This window comes from Cherax quadricarinatus, chromosome 4 (genome assembly GCF_038502225.1).
Source record: "Cherax quadricarinatus isolate ZL_2023a chromosome 4, ASM3850222v1, whole genome shotgun sequence".
Lineage (NCBI taxonomy): Eukaryota > Metazoa > Arthropoda > Malacostraca > Decapoda > Parastacidae > Cherax > Cherax quadricarinatus.
The window spans coordinates 73,852,866-73,874,991 of record NC_091295.1 but is presented as its reverse complement, the minus strand read 5'-3'; the positions used below and the strand labels follow the sequence as shown (position 1 = coordinate 73,874,991).

The window sequence follows — 22,126 nt, the reverse complement described above, 5'->3', positions numbered from 1 at the left end:
CCCCCCCACTCTTCATAGACCTAAACTTACTCCCTGTTCAGTACATCCACACTTACTACTGTGCAATCTACATCTACAGGGCCTTAAACTCTAATATCAACCTTGACCTAAAACTCTTTCTTGATAGTTGTGACAGAACCCACAGGCATAACACCAGACACAAACATCTCTACGACATTCCCCGTGTCCGACTAAACCTTTACAAAAATTCAATGTATGTCAAAGGCCCTAAAATCTGGAATACCCTACCTGAGAACTCTAGAACTGCACACATATTCATCACCTTCAAAACTACCATTAGAAAACATCTTATCTCCCTGATAAACCCCATCAACTAACTACACGAATACCACCTGGTGGTTCACACTTACACTCACTCATTTGACCATAAACAGAAATATTAATCTCAATCTTAAAATAATGAATCCTGTGATACTCCAATACTAAAACTATGTACTGTGCCAAAACAAAAGCATTCACATTGCTAAACTCACAAACTAGTATTTAGTCACTTAGCCATAATACCAACTTACCTCATAATTTGTAATATTTTACAATTAAGAATAAAACTAAGTCTGCCCGAAATGCCTAGCCATGCTAAGCGTTCTAGTGGTACACTCTGTAATCACTATTTTACAACATGTAAACCACACAATAACCAAATTTCTGTAAAATCAACATTGTAATCCTTATAGAGAATAAACTTTGAATTTGAATTGAATTTGAAAGGAGTTTCTCGAAGTTGAAGCTGATTGTTAAAAGATATTAACGGTCCACAATGAGTCAATCCGGAATCTCTGACTTAGCAATGTTATCCACAGAAAATGGGTCAGTTGACAGCATTGATTTTGATGATGTGAGATGATTTTGCAGGATTCAAGGCAAGGAAATGTAAGATCTGAGTCATTGAGATGTTTTTCTTTATTTGCAATATTTTTCATTTTTTTTTTTTTTGCATTGTTGAAGATGAATAAATGTAGGATCTGTTGCCTGTACTCAAAGTGGTATTTGAGTTTGTGTTTCCTCAATATTACTACGATTCTTTATTTTATCATTAATAAAGTTGAGAAGTATTCTCCTTTTTGGTTTATGGCCCTTAAATGTTCTCACTGCTAAACATTAGTCACTGGGTATGCAGTAGTGATGTAACTGGAGTTTACTCCCCCCCAATCCCCCATGGGGGTGACACCAAAGATGCCGCCCCAGGTGACACCAACCCTAGCAACGCCACTGCACTCCAAGAAGATTTGAATGCAGTGGTCAGAGAAGTGGCAGACGAAGTTTAGCATAAACAAATGCAAAGTTCTAAGTGTTGGACAGGGAAATAACCATGCCACATATAAACTAAATAATGTGCATCTTAGTATTACTGACTGTAAAAAAGATTTAGGAGTTCTGGTTAGTAGTAATCTAAAACCAAGACTACAGTGCTTAAATGTTTGCAATAAAGTGAACAGAATTCTTGGCTTCATATCAAGAAATATAAACAACAGGAGTCCTCAAGTTGTTCTTCAACTCATTTAGATTATGCTGCACAGCTCAGGTCACCGTATTACAGAATGGATATAAATGCACTGGATAACATAAAAAGGAGGATGACAAAGTTGATCCCATGCATCAGAAATCTTTCCTATGAGGATAGACCGAGGTTCCTGAATCTGCACTCTCTAGAAAGGCATAGAATTAGAGGGGATACGATTGAGGTGTATAAATGGAATGCAAAGTTCTAAAGCTTGGGAATGTTCATAACCCTAGCAACTATTAGCTTAATAATGTGGAACTTAGCCATACAGAATGCGAAAAAGACTTAGGGGTTATGGTAAGCAGCAACCTTAAACCAAGACAGCAATGCCTAAGTGTACGTAATAAGGCAAATAGATTACTGGGATTTATATCAAGTGTCAGCAACAGAAGTCCAGCGGTTATATTACAGCTTTATATGTTATTAGTAAGGTCTCACCTAGATTACGCAGCTCAGTTTTGGTCTCCATAGTACAGAATGGATATAAATTTATTAGAAAACAATCAGTGAAGACAAAATTAATACATAGTATTAGAAATCCTCCATATGAAGAAAGACTGAAGTGCCTTAAATTACATTCACTTGCAAGACGAAGAACAAGGGAAACACGATTGAAGTGTATAACTGGAAGATGGGTATTAAAAATGGGGATATATATATAATGCCTTGAGGATGTTCCTCCAAGAGAGCCCGCAATAATGGATATAAATTATGTTTAGATCTAGAAAGGATATAGAAATGTAATGAGTTGGAAATAGGGTGGTGGTGAGTGGAACAGTCTGCCTAGTAGGGTGATTGAGGCTAAAACCTTGGGTTGTTTCAAGTTTAGGTTAGATAAATACAAGAGTGAGAGGGGTTGGATTTGAAAGGGACTTACACATGAGTTACTGGATTTATTGGAGCTTATTGCTAGGGTAGCACGAGAGTTGGGCAAATATTCTGTTAGTGGGTTGGATTTGTGAAAGACCTGCTCAGTATGGGCCAACAGACCTACTGCAGTGCTCCTCCTTTCTTATGTTCTTAAAACAGGAATAAATAAAGGGAATGTAAATAATGTGCAAAAAATATCAAGCAAGGATAGGACTCGCAGCAATGGTTTCATGTTGGAAAAATTTAGATTCAGGAAAGATATAGGAAAGCACTGATTTGGTAATAAGAGTTGTGGATGAGTGTAACAAACTCCCAATTACCATCATAGAGGCTAAAACATTGTGTAGTTTTAAAAATAGGTTAGATAAATACATGAGTGAGTGTGGGTGGGTGTGAGTTGGACCTGACTAGCTTGTGCTACTAGGTCAGATGCCGTGCTCCTTTCTTAAGTGAATGTGACCTGACCTGACTAGGTGAGGGCATTGGCTTAAGCCAGTAGGAGACTTGGACCTGCCTCGCATGGGCCAGTAGGCCTGCTGTAATGTTCCTTCTTTCTTATGTTTTTAAAAAAGTTCCTTAAGTACAGTACTCAAGTAGTTTTACTTAGTTACTTTACAACACTGGCACTAATACTCGAATATTAAAGACGAGTACTGTTTGCTATGGGGCTTCAGTACAGCGGCAAGTGTGTCCTTGTCGGTCGCTCGCGTTACATCACAAAATTAAACAATTGCTATTTTTATACTAGCAGCACTTGATCATCATATGACCTTGGCATTCTATATCTTATTAGGAAGCTCTCCAGGTCTGTTCTAAAAGTCCTAAAAATAAAAAAAAAAAAAATTAAAATGAATCTGAATTCATGTGAAAAAGTTAGCCTTAGCTTCCGCTAATTTTTTCGGCCATTTAGCGTTAGCAGAGTTAATTTTTTAGTTAGCAGATTAGCGGTTAACAAAGCTAACTTTCTGGTTAGCTGTGCCCACCACTGTTGGTAGTGATGGCAGTAGAGGGTGGTAGTGGTTGCAGTAGAGGGTGGTAGTGGTTGCGGTAGAGGGTGGTAGTGGTTGCGGTAGAGGGTGGTAGTGGTTGCGGTAGAGGGTGGTAGTGGTTGCGGTGGCGGTAAAGGGTGGTAGTGGTTGCAGTGGCGGTAAAGAGTGGTAGTGGTTGCGGTAAAGGGTGGTAGTGGTTGCGGTGGCGGTAAAGGGTGGTAGTGGTTGTGGTGGCGGTAAAGGGTGGTAGTGGTTGTGGTGGCGGTAAAGGGTGGTAGTGGTTGTGGTGGCGGTAAAGGGTGATAGTGGTTGTGATGGCGGTAAAGGGTGATAGTGGTTGTGATGGCGGTAAAGGGTGATAGTGGTTGTGATGGCGGTAAAGGGTGATAGTGGTTGTGATGGCGGTAAAGGGTGATAGTGGTTGTGATGGTGGTAAAGGGTGATAGTGGTTGTGATGGCGGTAAAGGGTGATAGTGGTAAAGGGTGGTAGTGACTGGTAGACAGTGGTAAGAGATAACCTTTCCTCCCTTTCCCCTCCTCACCTTCCTCAATACGGCACCAAGTGTCAAGTGGGTTTTCGATACGTGGATGGGTAAAAATACTCACGTAGGCTGGTAGTACGTATAATGTATATCGGGAAGTATGGGAATCGCCAACAGCCGACCTGCCTCTCTCTGCTGCCTATCTTCGACTGACTCTCAAAGTGCCTACGGGTGATGGGTGTTTGAAATCCTGCTATGGTCACCAGCAATATGAATACAGTCAATGATTCACACAGACGGTTGGTAGTGAGTCATCTACTGGTACACTGGTTACTAGGAACTGGTACTACTACTGAGAGCTCAGCGACGCTAACGTATGTCGTCCCGACATACAGCCACTACAAACTAGAGACGGCAGGTGTACGGCTTGGGCTGATTCTATACAATGTCAAAGTACACAACAATTGAACATTATAACATACATAAGTAGAATATTGGAATGGAAGTTTACGTAACTGAAACTGTAATGAAACTGTAATGCAATACAAGGTATAATATAGCACAACTCATCGAATGAAACTCAACGTTGGGATTACACAACAGAAGTGATAAAAAAAAAATTTGATCAATCGATCTGTATTCATGTGATCTACGGATTCTGAGGAAGGAATATATACAAAGAAAGAAGTGTTTAACATAAAGACAGATTCGGTGCACTCAAATCTAGACTGTTAATTCTCAGAATTCGGAGAGAACGTGAACACAAAAAAAAAATTCTTGAATACTGATAAGTTGATACTGTAATTATTCATCTATACAGGTTATTTACATTTAACCCCAACTCTGCTATGGTGAGATTCATATATGCAGAATGGGTGTCATCTCTGGGAGGATCAAACTCTGTTGCACTGGCTAACTCATGCTGTATTTGAGGCAAATCTGAATTGGAAGTAACAAATTATACTTGAGGATTTCTCAATACCTGTCGTGTACGTAGGGAATAACGACATTCAGGTTGATCGTCTGAGTATCAGAGGTAGAGAGTACAGGATCAGGAGGATTGTCAGAGTCTGTCACATTAGTCTGGGTTGGAGCATCATTATCATCACATACTAACTTCATATGATCTAAATGTGATTCTTTATACTGACCAGTACTAATTTCTCTAACCTTATACTTATTACCAGTGATATGTTCAACTACTCAATAAGGACCAACAAACTTTTGATCAAGCTTAGGCATTGCAGATGTTTTGTTAAAGTTAGTCAGCATAACTCTCGAACCTACTTTGATTTTGGATGGCTTTGCTCGAGTGTTTGCGACTCTTGTAAATTCTGTTGTTGATTTATGAAGTGTTTCACGGATTCTTCTAAAAACACTTTGAGCTAAGCTGGTACGAGTTGCTATGAAATCATCAGGGTTGTAATTTGGTTTCGGATTAGAATATAACAACTCATAAGGCAAACGTTTATCTACACCATACAATGCATAATGTGGAGTGTCACCTATAGAAACATTGTAAGCAGAATTTATAGCACACTGCACATCAGGTATAACTTCATCCCAAGTTTCACTGTTGGGATTGATAGTGGCTCTCAAGACATCAAGTACTTTCTTATTGGTACATTCCGCTAACCCATTGCTGGCAGGATGATGAGGAACAATGGTGGATTTAGAGATCTTGTACAAGGTACACAAATTTTCAAGAATCTCATTACAGAATTCACCTCCATTATCTGTTACTAGGGACTTAGGGGTGGTATGCCTGCAGATAATGCGTTCTTTAAATGCTTTAGCTACTGTCTCGGCAGTCTTATCTGCAATAGGAACTAACTCACAATATCTGGTGAAATGATCTACCATAACACTTAGATGTTTGTTGCTCTGGAGGGAACTTTGGAAATTAGTTAACAGATCTAGCGCAACTCTTTCCCACGGTTCGCTAGTGGTTGGATACACTTGGATTGGATTAGGACCATTAGCATTACCTTTATGTTGCATGCAGACACTACATTTCTTAACATACTCAGAAATATCAGTTGCCATACGAGGCCAAAAGTATTTCAATTTGGCTTGTTTTACTGAACGATCCATACCAGGGTGCGCAACACCTGGTACATCATGAACTAGCTGTAAGGCTACATTCACTAGTGACTGTGGAATTACTAACTGGTAAACTCTTCTACTAGGAGTACCCAACTCGGCTGTTCGATACAGTAATTCTTGGTTCATGACAAAAGTCACTGATGGGTGCTGATGGCTTCACAGTCAGAATAAGATCTTCCTGGAGCAGGAATCGAATCACACCAGACCACATGGGATCTGTTCGTTGAGCATTCTTTACATCTTCAGCACTAAATGGAGGGTCTGCAGTTACTATACTAACATGTCGCGATAAGGCATCTGCGACTACATTTGACTTGCCAGGTAAGTGTTCAAAGGTGGGATTGAACTCTTGGATAGTCAAAGTCCATCTGGCTAACCTTCCAGTAGGTTGTTTGTTCTGGAATAAAGGTATCAGTGGAGCATGGTCTGTCAAGACATGAACAGAGTACTGATAAATAATGTCTCAGAAGTGCTTTAAAGACCATACTATTGCTAAAGCTTCTTGCTCAGTTACTGTATAATTACGTTCAGCCTTCGTAAGGACTCGGCTAGCAAATGCAACTGCGTTGTACTTGCCATCAGTCTTCTGAGCTAGTACGGCACCTATGCCAATAGAACTAGCATCAGTAGTCAGGTAGAAGGGCTTAGAAAAATCTGGAAATTTCAAAATTGGAGCAGATGTTAGTTTTTCTTTTAGAGTTTGGAATGCTCTTTCTTGATGGAAGGTCCAAACAAAAGGAGCATCTTTCTTAAGCAACTCAGAGGAGCAGCTATGGAAGAAAAATTGGCAATGAAAGATCTATAAAAACCTGCTAAGCCCACAAAGGATCTTACGGCATCAGCAGTTTTGGGAGTTGGAAAATTTAGTACTGCAGTTACTTTACTTTGGTCAGTCGTAACCCCTCTAGGAGTGACTACGTGACCAAGAAACTTAATTTCTGATCTGAAAAATTGACATTTAGACAGTTTGATCTTTAAATTGGCTTCTTCAAGCTTACCAAGTACTACATCAAGTCTTTTCAAGTGTGTACCCACGTCTTTAGACATGACGATTACGTCATCTAAGTACACCATAAGTGCATTACCTATGAGACCTCTAAAGATATTAGTCATGAGCCTTGAGAACGTGATAGGGGAGGATCGAAATCCAAACGCCATATGGAGGAAGTGATAATGACCTGTAGGAGTGGAGAATGCAGTTAGCTCTTGGCTGTCCTCGTGAAGAGGGACTTGCCAAAACCCTGTAACAAGTCCAGGGTTGAAAAGACTTTGTTATCTCTGATGTTACGTAAAAGATCACCCAGTACAGGAAGTGGGAAGCGATCTGGGATAGTTTTCGCATTTAACTTCCTAAAGTCAATCACTGGGCGCCAAGTACCATCCTTCTTAGGTACTAGGATCAAGGGCGCATTCCAAGGTGAATTGCTAGGTGCAATAACTCCATCACGAAGCATTTGATTGATCAATTCTTCTGCGACAGCAACTTGTGAATGAGGCATTCTGTACGCAGGTATATAGATAGGTCTAGTACCAGGTTCAAGTGGAATACGAAGGGACAATAAGTTCGTTATACCCATCTTCTCACCTGGTAAGGCAATGGCTTTACGACGTTTGTTCAACAGAGTCAACAAACGCTTGACTTCATCTGGGAAGTCAGTGGGAGCTAAGTCTTTCTCCTCAACTGGTGGAACAGATTGATCCGGTGAAGTGGATGAGGTCTCCCCGGTAGAAATAGCACCGACCCACTGGTCAGGTGACAACTCATCCTCTACCTGAACAGGGTAAGGATAGTGAACAAGGTCAACAAGACTGGTATTTGCTCTGAGACGAACACTGTGACCAGAAGTGTTAGCTAGGAAGAAATGGATCTTACTATCTCTTACAACATGTAAGGATGGTTCAACAAATAGACCTTTTACTTTGCAGGAATCTCTGTCAACTAGGACGTTATCACCATCTGGAACACTAGGAACAACAACAGACACTCTAGTGAGGGCACTAGCTGTGACAGAAACGTCTTTCTGCAGACGGCATGTGACATCAACAAGAGATGGCATTACTAGTTGCAAGTAATTGTTTTCCGACAAGGTGTTCCCTGTGGAGAAACTACTACTTGAACTAGCAGACGTTGCAGGGATAGGCTCAGCACTCAAGGTAGTCAGAGCGTCCTTGGATACTTGAGGTAACTGGACACTATCTTGCAAGTCCGAAGTTGCAGGAACACAGACAGGAGTGACAGGATCATCAGTGCCTGACTGCTTGGGTACGCTACTGGAAAATGCACTGGCCTGTAAGGACTTAATTCGAATGTCGTACTCTGCGGCAGTATGGCAGATCTCGGATCCAAGCTGGTAACCCCAAAATGGTACGATCAAGTCATCAATTTGGGCATGCCATCGATGAGGGTCGAGCACAATGCGTAAGTCTCGCATGGAAGCAAATCCCAGTAGAAGGTCACCAGGGAAAGTAATCTGGTCGACAACAAGGAAGGAAGCAGTGAAGTCTCTACCTTGGATAGAAAAAGTGAGGGAAGTCCGACCTCGGACACGCAGGTGAGAACCAGCTACTCCACTAAGGGAGGACACACGAGTCGGTTCTACGAGAAGGACATGTCGTAACTGCTTATCCCTAAACAAACTAGACCTGATAATATTGACTTGCGCACCAGAGTCCATGAACAAATGAACGGGCGCATTATGAACAGATGCTTGCACTATAGGGCCTATGGTTGCATTGGAAGTTATGTGCAAACAAAAAGGTGGATTGTCATTTAGAAATTTTAGCATACAAACAGAGGTACAAAAAATACAGGTAAGAGCAGCATGCCAAAGCCACTTATATGCATAGCATTACGGGCTGGCTTAAAATTAACTTAAGATTAACTAAGCAATGATGAAATCAGTGATAAGACATTATTGTAAACAGATAACTATAAAATACAAATGAGTATTACAAAGACAGGTCCTATGGTTGCATGCATTGCTGTTCATTCAGTAGAATGGAGTATTCTGTTAGGTAGTGTATTTAACAAAAATAACAAAGTTAGGTTTAACATTTGTGTGATATAATTGTGAGTAACATTTAGGATATACAATTTATATGGTTCAGTTATTCAGTATTTATTTGGTTTTGAGTGAGTAAGTGAACTTTGAGAAGAGACTTGAATTTATAAACAGGTAGTGTTTCTTTTATATTTACAGGTAATGAATTCCAGATTTTAGGGCCTTTTATGTGCATTGAGTTTTTGCATAGTGCGAGATGGACACGAGGAACATCAAAGAGTGATCTGTGCCTTGTGTTATGGTCATGTGTTCTGTTGAGGTTGGCAAGGAGATGTTTGAGGGGAGGGTTAATATCAGAGTTAAGTGTTCTATGTATGTAATAAGTGCAATAATAAGTATGGATGTTTTGTATGGTGAGTAGGTTGAGTGTTTTGAATATTGGTGGAGTGTGCTGTCTGTATTGAGAATTTGTTATCATTCTAACTGCAGCCTTTTGTTGGGTAATTAGTGGTCTGAGATGGTTAGTTGTTGTTGAGCCCCATGCACAAATTCCATAGGTGAGATAGGGGTAAATAAGAGAGTGATAAAGGGCCAGGAGGGCTGACTGTGGAACATAGTACTGTATCTTCGATAGTATGCCTACAGTCTTGGAAATTTTCTTAGAAATTTGTTGTATATGTGTATGAAATTTGAGTCTATTATCGAGGTGGATTCCTAAGAATTTTCCCTCTGTTAGCTTTGTGATAGGTGATCCGTTTATCGTTATGTTAAGAGGTACATCTGTAGCTCTGCTACCAAACTGAATGAAGTAGGTTTTGTCAATGTTTAGTGTAAGTTTGTTAGTCCTCATCCAGGTAGATATTTTCTGTAATTCAGTGTTTACAGTATTGGCTAGCGTGACTGGGCTCGGGTGAGAGAAGACGTATGTGGTGTCATCTGCAAAAAGTGTGGGTTTGAGTAATTGCGAAGCATTTGGTAGGTCATTTATGTATAGGAGAAAGAGAAGAGGGCCAAGGACACTTCCCTGTGGGACACCAACTGTAATTGGTTGTGCGGAAGAGCTTGCCCCATTTGCGTACACATATTGGCTTCTGTTGCTGAGGTAAGACTTGAGGTAGTTGAGGGAGTGCCCTCTAATACCACAGTGTGACAATTTTACATGGAGCAAGTCATGGTCAACTGTATCAAAAGCTTTACCTAAGTCAATGAAGATCCCCAGTGGGACTTCTTTTTTCTCTATTGCAGTGTATATATGTCTAGCATGTGTATAATAGCATCATTAGTATTTTTATTAGGCCTGAATCCAAATTGGCAGGGGTTGAGAATGTTATGGGAGATGAGGTAGGAGTGGATTCGTTTACGAATTAATTTTTCGAAGATTTTTGAGAGAGGGTGTAAATTGGATATTGGCCTATAGTTATTCAACTCTGTTTGGTCTCCTCCTTTATGGATCGGGGTGACCCTTGCTATTTTGAGAACTGTAGGGAAGGTGGAGGATTCAATGGATTTGTTAAAGAGTGTTGCAATGATTGGTGATAGTACTTGTGATGCTTTTTTGTATATAAAGGGTGGTAAGGTATTTAAATCTCCTGCCTTGTTTTTCAGTGCGTTGATAATAAGGGAGACTTCGTATGGGTTAGTCGGAGCTAGGAACAGTGTGTTCGGGTAGTTGCCAGTGAGGTAGTCATTTGGTGGGGTATCTGAGCTTGGGATATTATTGGCAAGGTTTTGACCTATAGTGGAGAAGAAATCATCGAGTCTGTTTGCTGTTTCTGTTGGTGGGAGTTGGGGTTCATCTGATTTTGCTAATTTTATTTCGCTATGTCGTGATATCTTTTTTGTTCCCAGAATTTCTGATAGGGTCTTCCATGTCTTTTTTATATCACCTCGTAAGTTGGATAATCTGTTCTCATAATACAATTTTTTTGCCCTTCTTATCAGGCTGGTTAGGATTGACGAGTAACGCTTTGTTTGGTCTCTGGTTATGTGACCCATTCTGTACTGTTTTTCATATCGGTGTTTTGTATTTATGGATTTGAGAATGCTGGGTGTTAGCCAGGGACTGTTCAGTCTCTTAGCTGACATCTGTTTAGTTTTTTTAGGGCAGTGCTTGTTATAAAGGTATTGGGTCTTTTTTAGAAAATTATTAACCCTTTCAGGGTCCAAGGCCCAAATCTGGAGTCACGCACCAGTGTCCAAGATATTTCAAAAAAAAAATTTGTTATTTTTTCTTATGAAATCGTAGAGAATCTTTTTGTGAAGGTAATAAAACAAAAAGTACGAAAATTGGTGGAAAATTGACGAAATTATGCTCTCGCGAATTTTGATGTGTCAGCGATATTTACGAATCGGCGATTTTGCCGACTTTGACTCCCATTTTAGGCCAATTACATTATTCCAATCAACCAAATTCTTAGCTATTTCACTAGTATTACTTCTATTCTATCGATTGAGCACAAGAAATCGCCAAGTCAACTGTTTCAACTACAAAATAAAGTGATCGGAAATTGTTAATTTGGCCAATTTAACACAAAGTTCAAAATATTCCAATTTCAAAATAGGGTCCAGAATGAACAATGTAGGCATTCCTGGCACTAAACTAACATTTCCTCTGTTCATTAGTTATGTTTTGAGGCTTTACAAATAAATTCCATTTTGATTTTTTATTCACATAATGAATTTTTATTCACACCAAAAAATAGAAGATTTACTGTTATGCAATACTGTAATAATTGTATAAATATCATCACCATATTTGTGAATGTATATTAGACCCACCAGCTGATGTGTATTAGACGTGTGAGGTCGTTTGTTTACTCTTGAATATCGGCAAAAATTTAACATTTCCGCTACTTTGAGCTCAGTTTCAAGCCATTTCCAATGCTAAAACCAATCAAAATCATCTCTATTTCTGTAACATGTCTTCCATTCTATCAAATGAGACCAAGAAATCGCAAATACAACTATAAAAAACATACGAAAAAACACTGCAAAGTTGCTGTTTTAATCGAAAAATCATGATTTCATTTTTTTTCTCTCATTATGCACAGTGTGCTGCAGGATCTGTTTTATGTGGTGCACACATACCACATAGGTGTATTCTCTCATATCTAGGCCCAAATGTACCACTCAGAGTTTATCAGAGTGAGCTGAGCTCATGGCGTAGATCTACGGTTTGGACCCTGAATGTAAAGCCGTAGATCTACGGGACGGACCCTGAAAGGGTTAAAACATTCGTCAATATCTGTATAGATTTCTAGCTCAGTGTGCCAGTCAATGTTTGTTACTGCTGTTGTGAAGTTATTAATGGCTGCCTCATTGTGAAGTCTGAAGGTGACTTTAGTAGTGTCTTGGGGTATTTTACCAAGAGTTATGAGGAAAGTAGGGTAGTGGTCTGTGGTATTATCTGTAATTATGCCTGATTTTAAAGGGGATATGGTGTTGGTCCAGATGTGGTCAAGTAGGGAAACACTAGTCTCTGTAACTCTTGTAGGTTTTGTTACTGTTGGTAGCAACATGCAGTTACTCATTGTGTTTGTGAATTCAGTAACGTGTGGGTCCTGGTCTTGCAGGAGATTTATATTGAAGTCACCTGAGAGTAGTAAGTGATCTTTGTTCATGCGTGCATCAGTTATCATACTTCCTAGGTTTTGACTAAATTGGCTAATGTTTGATTGTGGAATTCTGTAGATGTTTATCACTGAGAGGTTTTTGTAGGTATTTGGATTTGAATTTAGCTATTATATATTCCCCATGTTCATCCCTTGTGCAAGTATTAGTGATACATTCTAGTTGGTCTGAGTAGTATATAGCTGTGCCACCCCCTTGTTGGTCTGGCCTACAGTTGTGCATGGCTGTGTAACCAGGAATGGCATAGACATCTGTAGTATCAGGCTTTAGCCAGGTTTCAGTTAGTGTAATAATGGACATATTGGCATGCAAGGAATTTAGTAATGCTAGGAGGTCATCATAATGCTTGCTTAAAGATCTGATATTGTAGTTACAGATAGTTATGTTGTTGCTGGCTCTGAGAAGTGCCTTTGATTGTTCTGCTGTGTAGTAATTACAGTAACTGTTTGAATCATTTAAGTCATTAAATAAGAGGTTGGTATCAGGATCAATGCTTGTAATCATAAGATTTGTAGTGAATCTATAGTTAGAATTAAGTAAAAAATAAAGTAAATATTCTAAAGCTAAAAAAAAATAGCACCTGAATTATTTAACAAATGTAAAAAATAATGAGCTAAGGTAGTTTTTTAAAGCTAAAATAAAGGAGACAATATAAAAGGGACTAAAATAAATTGTGGTGAACAAATAAAGTGATGATCAAATAATGGAGCTTGGGAATATGATAGTAGGTAGTACTTTAAAGGTAATTCTTTAAAGTTAGAATTATAAAATAAAATTATAATATAAAAGGGACTAATATAAGTTGTGGTGAACAATAAAGTGGTAATCAAATAAATGAGCTTTGGAGTATAATGGCAAAATAGTGAACTTATTAACTTTAGCACCTGAGAATAGCACCTTGATTAGTTTAACAATTGCGAATGTATGATCTAAGGTAGTTATATAGAGCTAAAATAAAGGACAAAAAATATATAAGGGACTACAATTGAGTAATGGTAAACAAGTTAAATGGACAGATAGTCACTATGAAATAATATTGGTTTAGGAGTAAGATCCGATTTGTAATATTAAATAAGTTGAGCAGTTTATTGCACAATAAAAAGTAAAAAAAATGAGGTAGTTGGTACTAGCTAGCAAAAGATAGAATTGGTACTTGCAAAAAAGTAATTGGAATATACACTAATTGCACACACAATAAAAAGTGACTAAAAAAACAAGTAGTGGTAAACAAAATTAAATGGACAGGTAAGAACAATGAATAATGGTAATGTCTTGGTTATAATATGATAGTAAGATGGTAGACAGGTACAAAGGATAATATAAAGGTTGGAGTTGAATATGCAAACCTGAAAATTTGGCAACAAAATGTTATGCGAAGTATAAAATAATGTTTAATGTACAAAAGTAAAATTGAGTGGTAGTAAATATGGTGTTTAATAAAATTTTAGTAAGTAATAATGATTACAAAAAAAGTGAAAAAGTAATGTTTATTTCATTCAATATTGCACTGGTAGTTATACTAGAGGTTATATGGCAGTACAAGGTAATTAAGAGTACTCTAAGATAGTAAATGTGGTATAAAACAGGTAAAGGTAATTAGACAAGTAATGGTTATTAAATGTCAAAAATGTTAAGAGTAAATTGAAATTATAGTACAAATGATAATTATTAATTTTAGTAGGTAATATCAATTGATAGTATTTAAAAAAATATGAGGTAGTAATATGGACAGAGAAAGTATCAATTCAGCTAATGTTTAAGCAAACAATAGTAAATAAGAAAATTACATAAGGTGACTTATGCTTACTAGTAAAATCACAAAAAGAGGTAGTTGATTATTTAAATACTAAGAGATTGTACAATGAAATTTGAACAATAATGGAGCAAAACATACACTATGCTACATAGGCTTTGAAGTTGGACATTGTTTAGTTATTCTCTGTAAGATTAGTATCCCTGAGAAATCGTGATAGATCATTCTCGTTCGTGATTGTGTACAGTTGACCTACATTTGTTTTCCTAACAAGAATTTTCCCATCCCGTGTGAAGCATTGGTGTATTGTGTCGTTATTCTCCCGCTTAAGTTTTCTTACTCTATACAGGAGGTTCTGACGTTTTTTGTTAAGACACTCGTTTATGTATACCTCTTTCTTTACTTTAATAGATGCAATAATTAAGTCTTTTTTCCTGTCATGTGAGTGGAATCTAAGCATAACACTTTTTCTACCATGGGATCCTAGTAACCTGGCTTCTTTTATTTCAGACTCAGGTACAATAACACTTGTTTGGTCCTTTATGATCTGCAGAGTAATTTCTTTACCGTTTGTTTGGTTCATATCACTGGGAAAAAGTGGACTGTTAACTATTACTGCGTCCGATAGTTTATCTTGTTCAGTTTTATCTTCTTGGAGAGCAAAGTAGTCACTGAACTGGTTATCTAAGTTGTTCTTCCATTCTTTTACTGTTTCTTCAACCTTTGTATTAAGAGATATTATTTGTTGGGTATGGCTATCTATGACTGTCTGGATGGTCTTGTCACAGTTTGTCATTCCTGGTGTTGATAACTTTTGTTCAAGACTGAGGATTTTGTTCTCGAGTTGTGTCATCCTGGTGTCTTGTTTTGTTAGCGTCTCTCGAAGATTCATATTTTCAATAACTAAGTTGGAGATGCATGACTTTAGGGTATCTGGATCGTTGGTCATACCTGAGAGACTACTTGGTAGGTTGAATCCGGGGAAGAGAGGGGAGGATGGGCTGGTGGCAGCCATGTTTGTTGTTATTGTTGTGGTGTCGCCTTGAGTGGTGGCGAGTGGGGTGGTTGCTGGGCCGGCGTCCTCCTGGCTACACTTGTTGAATAGTTGATTTTTCGGCGTTTTCTTGCTGGCCTTGGTGCTGTTTCCTTTTAGATTGCGCCTCATAATACTACAGGAATTGTTGTAGTTAAGAAGAAGTTGTAGTTATACAAAGTTTAGGGTTATGTTGTTCGGCTGGCAGCGGGGTGTTGCTTTCGGTTTGTGGGCAGTCTTCCTTTGATCTCTATTATGTTCGATTTGTAGGTTTCACTGTTGGTAATCTTTGGTCATTCTAGGTGCTACGTTGGGTAGTGCAGTTTTGCATGTAACTAGGTCATCATAGGAGCATTGGTAGCTCTGATAGTTGGAGAAAAGTACGGAGCTCGGAGGTCGCTGCTGCCGCTGCCGTGCCGTGTATTGTCATCAGCAAAGATTTGTTCCACTTCATCCCCAAAATCATCTACGTCAGAGACGTGTGAAGTAATTTATTAATTTTTATCTTGTATTCTTACGTGGATGGGTAAAAATACTCACGTAGGCTGGTAGAACGTATAATATATATCGGGAAGTATGGGAAGTGCCAACAGCCGACCTGCCTCTCTGCTGCCTATCTTCGACTGACTCTCAAAGTGCCTACGGGTGACGGGTGTTTGAAATCCTGCTATGGTCACCAGCAATATGAATACAGTCAATGATTCACACAGACGGTTGGTAGCGAGTCATCTACTGGTACACTGGTTACTAGGAACTGGTACTACTACTGAGACAAGAGTCTTCAATAAAGATATGTAATGTTCATTTATCATTAAAATTAGTGCTTTATATTTATTTCTCATTGTTTTCTGTATGTAAAACTATAGTTATTCTTTAAAAAATTAATTTTTTGCAAATATTTTTGGGTGTCTGGAACAGACTAATTGGATTTACATTATTTCTTATGGGAAATATTACTTCGGTTTTCGTACATTTAGGATTTAGAATGACCTTCTGCAACAGATTAAGTACAAAATCCAGGGTTCCACTGTATTTAAAAAGCTCAAATTGACAGTTCTCTTAGATACCCCAGTGAACATGTGGTAAATGTTCTCTAAGATCTTTGTAAACAGCAGAATGAAAACCTGGGGCTCCTTACTGTATTGTCATTACTAACATGCATACATTTAAATGTTAATTAATTTGAGGTCACTTGTTCAAAGCTCCTCAGCAATACAGATTATTAGCTGGTGTCTCATTTGTTCTGTCACAAAGTGTTAAAAAAAAAAAAAAACTGTCCTGGATTAGCTACTTGGAGGTCCTGTGGTTCAGTTGGCAGTGCACTCACCTCTCATATTGTCTGCAGTTCAATCCCTGGCACACCTACCTGGAGTCTGCCTGAAGGGCATTCTGGGTATCAATGCCCCTGCAGCCCGGTCAATGACCAGGCCTCCTGGTGGATGAGGGCCTGATCAACAAGGCAGTTACTACTGTCCACATGTAGTCCAACGTACAAACCACAGCCCGGCTGATCTGGCACTGACTTCAGGTATCTGTCCAGCTCCCTCTTGAAGACAACCAGGGGCCTATTGGTAATTCCCCTTATGGCTGGTGGGAGGCTTTTTAACAGTCTTGGGCCCCAGACACTTTATGTGTTTTCTCTTAGTGCACCAATGACGCCCCTACTATTCACTGGGGGTTATGTTGCATTACCTGCCAAGTCTTTTCCTTTCATAGGGAGTGATATCTCTGTGCAGATTAGGGACCAGTCCCTCCAGCATCTTCATGGTGTAGATTATGATTAATGTCTTGAATGTGCTCCAGTGAGCACAAGTAAAGTCCTTCCAGGCATTCCCAGTAGTTAAGGTGTTTGATGGAACTTATATGTGCAGTAAAAGTTCTCTGTACATTCTCTAGATCTGCAATTTCACCTGTCTTGACTGGGGATGTTAATGTACAGCAGTACTCCAGCCTAGAGAGAACATGTGATTTAAAAAGGATCATCATTGGCTTGGCATCTCGTCTTGAATGTCCTCATTATCCATCCTATCAGATTCCTCGCAGTTGTGATAGTGGCACTGTTGTGATCCTTGAAGGCGAGATCCTCAGACATTACCACTCCCAGGTCCTTCACATTACTTTTCCGCTCTACTGTGCGATTCGAGTTTGTAGTATACTCAGTTCTAGCTATTATTTCCTCCAGTTTTCCATAACAGTAGTTGGAATTTGTCATCATTGAACATCATACTGTTCTCTGTTGCCCACTGGAAAACTTGGCTTATATATTCTTGGAGATTTGCCGTGTCCTCAATGGATGACTCGTGCAGATCCTAGTATCATCTGCAAAGGATGATACGGTACTATGGTTTACATCTCTGTCTATGTCTGATATAAGGATGAGGAACAGGATAAGGGTGAATACTGTGCCTTATGGAACAGAGGTCTTCACTATGGCAGCTTCCAATTTAACTCTGTTTACCACTATGTTCAATTGATTAGAAAGTTGAAGATCCATCTACCTACTTTGCCAGTTATCCCTTTAGCATGCATTTTGTGTTATTACACCATGATTACACTTGTCAAAGGCTATTGTAAAATTTGTGCATACTACATCTGCGTTCTGTTTGTTTTCCAGTGCATCCAAGACCATATAGTGGTCCAGTAGTCGCAAGAGGCTGGAGCGCCCTGCTCTGAACCCATGTTGCCCTGGATTATGCAATTGTTGGGAGTCCAAGTCTTTTGCAATTGTGCTTAGAACTCTTCCAAAAAAATTTATGATGTAGGACGTAAATGCTATCGGTCTATAGTTCTTAGCTACTGCTTTGCTGCCACCTTTGTGGAGTGAGGCTATATCCGTTGTTTTTAGTGACTGTGGAATCTCACCTGTGTCTATGCTCCATCTCCACAGCATACTTCGGGCCCGTGAGAAGGGTTTCTTGCAGTTCTTACTGAACACAGAGTTCCACGAGTCTGGGCCTGGGACTGAGTGCACGGGCATGTTGTCGATGGCCTTCTCAAAGTCTAGTGGAGTTAGGGTAATGTCAGAAATTTGGCATACACTAGCAGGGTTTTGAGGCTCATTCATGAAAAAAAAAAAGGGTTGTCTATCTTTAGACCAATTAGTAGCTTACTGAACACGTTGATCATGTTTCCTTACATCTGCTATCCCTGTTCACCTAGCAATAAGTAGGTACCTGGGTGTTAGCCACTTGTGAGTTGTATATTGGGGGACAAGATAAAGGACACTTATGGAGATAAGGTAAACTGTCCCCAGTAATGCAATAGGTTTATGCAGTTATCCTGGGTAGCTAGTTCTCCGGGTTAAAAATCTGAACAAATGTTTTCTCATCTTGCTTGTAAGGTGCTTGTGGCTCGGTTACTAGCATCCTCAGCTCACACACTGAGACTAGGACTTGTTACCTTGCACGAGTTAACTGTTGGGCATATTTCCCTACTCCTGTTTATAATGCAGTAAGTAGGTACTATGCCTGGGTGTTAGTCAACTGTTGTGGGTCATATCCTGGGTAAAAGATTTAAGAACCCCCAGTGGAAATTAAACTGACAGTCTGTAATGAGTTAGACAACACCGAGTTATCCTGGGAGGATAACACTCCAGACAACGCCGAGTTATCCTGGGAGGATAACACTCCAGACAACGCCGAGTTATCCTGGGTGGATAACACTCCAGACAACGCCGAGTTATCCTGGGTGGATAACACTCCAGACAACGCCGAGTTATCCTGGGTGGATAACACTCCAGACAACACCAAGTTATCCTGGGTGGATAACACTCCAGACAACACCAAGTTATCCTGGGAGGATAACACTCCAGACAACACCAAGTTATCCTGGGTGGATAACACTTCAGACAACACCAAGTTATCCTGGGTGGATAACACTCCAGACAACACCAAGTTATCCTGGGAGGATAACACTCCAGACAACACCAAGTTATCCTGGGAGGATAACACTCCAGACAACACCAAGTTATCCTGGGTGGATAACACTCCAGACAACACCAAGTTATCCTGGGAGGATAACACTCCAGACAACACCAAGTTATCCTGGGAGGATAACACTCCAGACAACACCAAGTTATCCTGGGTGGATAACACTCCAGACAACACCAAGTTATCCTGGGTGGATAACACTCCAGACAACACCAAGTTATCCTGGGTGGATAACACTCCAGATTAAAAATACAAACAAAATCTTATATAACGAATGTCCCCGTAAAAATGTACGTAATAACGAAGTACTGGTCGGCAATAGATTTGCCGAGTGGAACAATCTATCAGGTCGTCACTGAAAGTAAAATGTTTGGTAACTTTAAAATTATATTAGACAAATATAAGAGTAAAAGGTGTGGGATTTAACGACCTGGCTAACATTGACCAATATACCTTGTACAGTGGCCTTCGTTATATTGGTCCAGTACACGTGTGGTAAAGTGTTAATATAGAAGGTTAGAGTGGTAACTGACCTGTTTGGAGTGCCAGCAGTGAGAGAATAAGTAATATGGGCCACAACATGGTGTTGGTACCCATAATGGTGATCAACTTAACACACCATATACCGTCCTCGTTCTCCACTACACAATTCTCACACTATATGAGTCAATGTTTCACTAACCTACACGATAATACACTTTTAAACAATCAACAACGACCACAAAAGCAAAATAATTAACTTCACTCTTCACTAAGTTTTATTTCTTACGTGAAATACGAACATAAACTGACGTTATTTCCAATGATTGCACTACAATTATAATTTAAATTATTTAAAAAAACTTGCATAAGCAAGACTTATAAATGAATTTATGATAATAAAAAGAATTCATCACAGATTATAAAAGAACTGGAGAATAAAGATTTCAAATTAAAACTACACCACGAACACACTGAATTCCTGGAACAAATCTTGAAATAATCTCGCGTTCACGTATTATACTTTCTAATATAAACAATTTTACGTACTACATAATATACTCATAAAGTCACTGTATTGAAAGTATTTTTTAAAGGACTCAAATTACAGCTAGACAATAAAGAGTTGCAGTAACAAGTAATACACCTCACTGAGCAAGACCAGACTGGTGACTGGTGGACATCCACACACCCTGTCGTCTGCTCTGCCACTCTAGGCTCATAAGATAGTTGACGCCATTGATGCACTTCTCTTACCTATAATATACCCTAAACTCCAACATTGCATCAACTCATATATTTATCAAACATTTTGGTTTTACTATATTTAATTAATCCTCAAAAAAAATAGAGAATAAATTAAATTATTAAGTTTATAAATATTAGACTGAGAGTAAAAGGAGTCTACATATTTCGCGCGCGTCCCGTCAGCCTTCCCACCACCACACATCCATACAATATTTGTTTGTTTCTTTGTTTTACTTAGTTTGTATTTTTATATAGGAATCCTCAAACTTATACCTGATGATGATTGTCCGAATTTTTTTTTCTTCCAAGATTTTCGTTTATGAACTGAAAACGCCTCATTAGATGAGCAGTATAACCAGTAAAGGTTCATAGAACTATTGATACATTAATAATAATAATAATAATAATAATAATAATAATAATAATAATAATAATAATAATAATAATAATAATAATAATAATAATAATAATAATACAATGTTTGTACAAGAGTGAATGACATTTAGGTGTGCATGCAGACAGCCCCTTAATATGCAAAGCATGTTTATTCAAGCATATACAAATACGGTATCATATATAGCAGCAACATATGTGTACAGAATCTGGGATAACCCCAAAAAAAGTCATATTAAGTGACTTATTTCCATTGGGTCCTTTAAGACTAACTTAAGATTAATAAGGCAGTGACAATTTGAGTAATTTTGAACATACATTCTCTAGACCAGTGTAAATGTAAATTTTGGAGTTACAGTGAATACAAAGAATTGAATATCCTATTAGTTCATGCTATACGGGATTTATCTCCTATGTTTAATTCACGAAAACTAATGTCAAAGACCTGGGAGTGATCATGTCGGAGCATCTCACCTTCAAGGACCATAACATTGTATCAATCGCAGCTGCTAGAAAAATGATAGGATGGATAATGAGAACCTTCAAAACTAGGGAGGCCAAGCCCATGATGACACTCTTCAGGTCACTTGTTCTATCTAGGCTGGAATATTGCTGCACACTAACAGCACCTTTCAAGGCAGGTGAAATTGCTGACCTAGAAAATGTACAGAGAACTTTCACGGCGCGCATAACGGAGATAAAACACCTCAATTACTGGGAGCGCTTGAGGTTCCTAAACCTGTATTCCCTGGAACGCAGGAGGGAGAGATACATGATTATATACACCTGGAAAATCCTAGAGGGACTAGTACCGAACTTGCACACGAAAATCACTCACAACGAAAGCAAAAGACTTGGCAGACGATGCAACATCCCCCCAATGAAAAGCAGGGGTGTCACTAGCACGTTAAGAGACCATACAATAAGTGTCAGGGGCCCGAGACTGTTCAACTGCCTCCCAGCATACATAAGGGGGATTACCAATAGACCCCTGGCTGTATTCACGAACCACAACCAGCCGGATTGTGGTTCGTGTGTTGGATTACGTGCGGCCAGCAGTAACAGCCTGGTTGATGAGACCCTGATCCACCATGAGGCCTGGTCACAGACCGGGCCGCGGGGGCGTTGACCCCCGGAACTCTCTCCAGGTAAACTCCAGGTAAACTACGAAAGCAAAAGACTTGGCAGAC

At 39.1% G+C, this 22,126-nt stretch overlaps 1 protein-coding gene across 1 annotated transcript in view; it reads right to left on the bottom strand.

Annotated features, from left to right (window-relative positions):
* Dscam1 (Down syndrome cell adhesion molecule 1) overlaps nt 1-20,471 on the bottom strand; it is a gene marked incomplete in the record, with an annotated part of 1,133,347 nt that extends 1,112,876 nt beyond the window's left edge. Inside the window, 2 exon segments of the mRNA XM_070098007.1 lie at nt 19,850-19,998; nt 20,405-20,471. Coding sequence (XP_069954108.1) covers nt 19,850-19,913 — 64 coding nt within the window.
* Between the last annotated feature and the right edge of the window lie 1,655 nt (nt 20,472-22,126).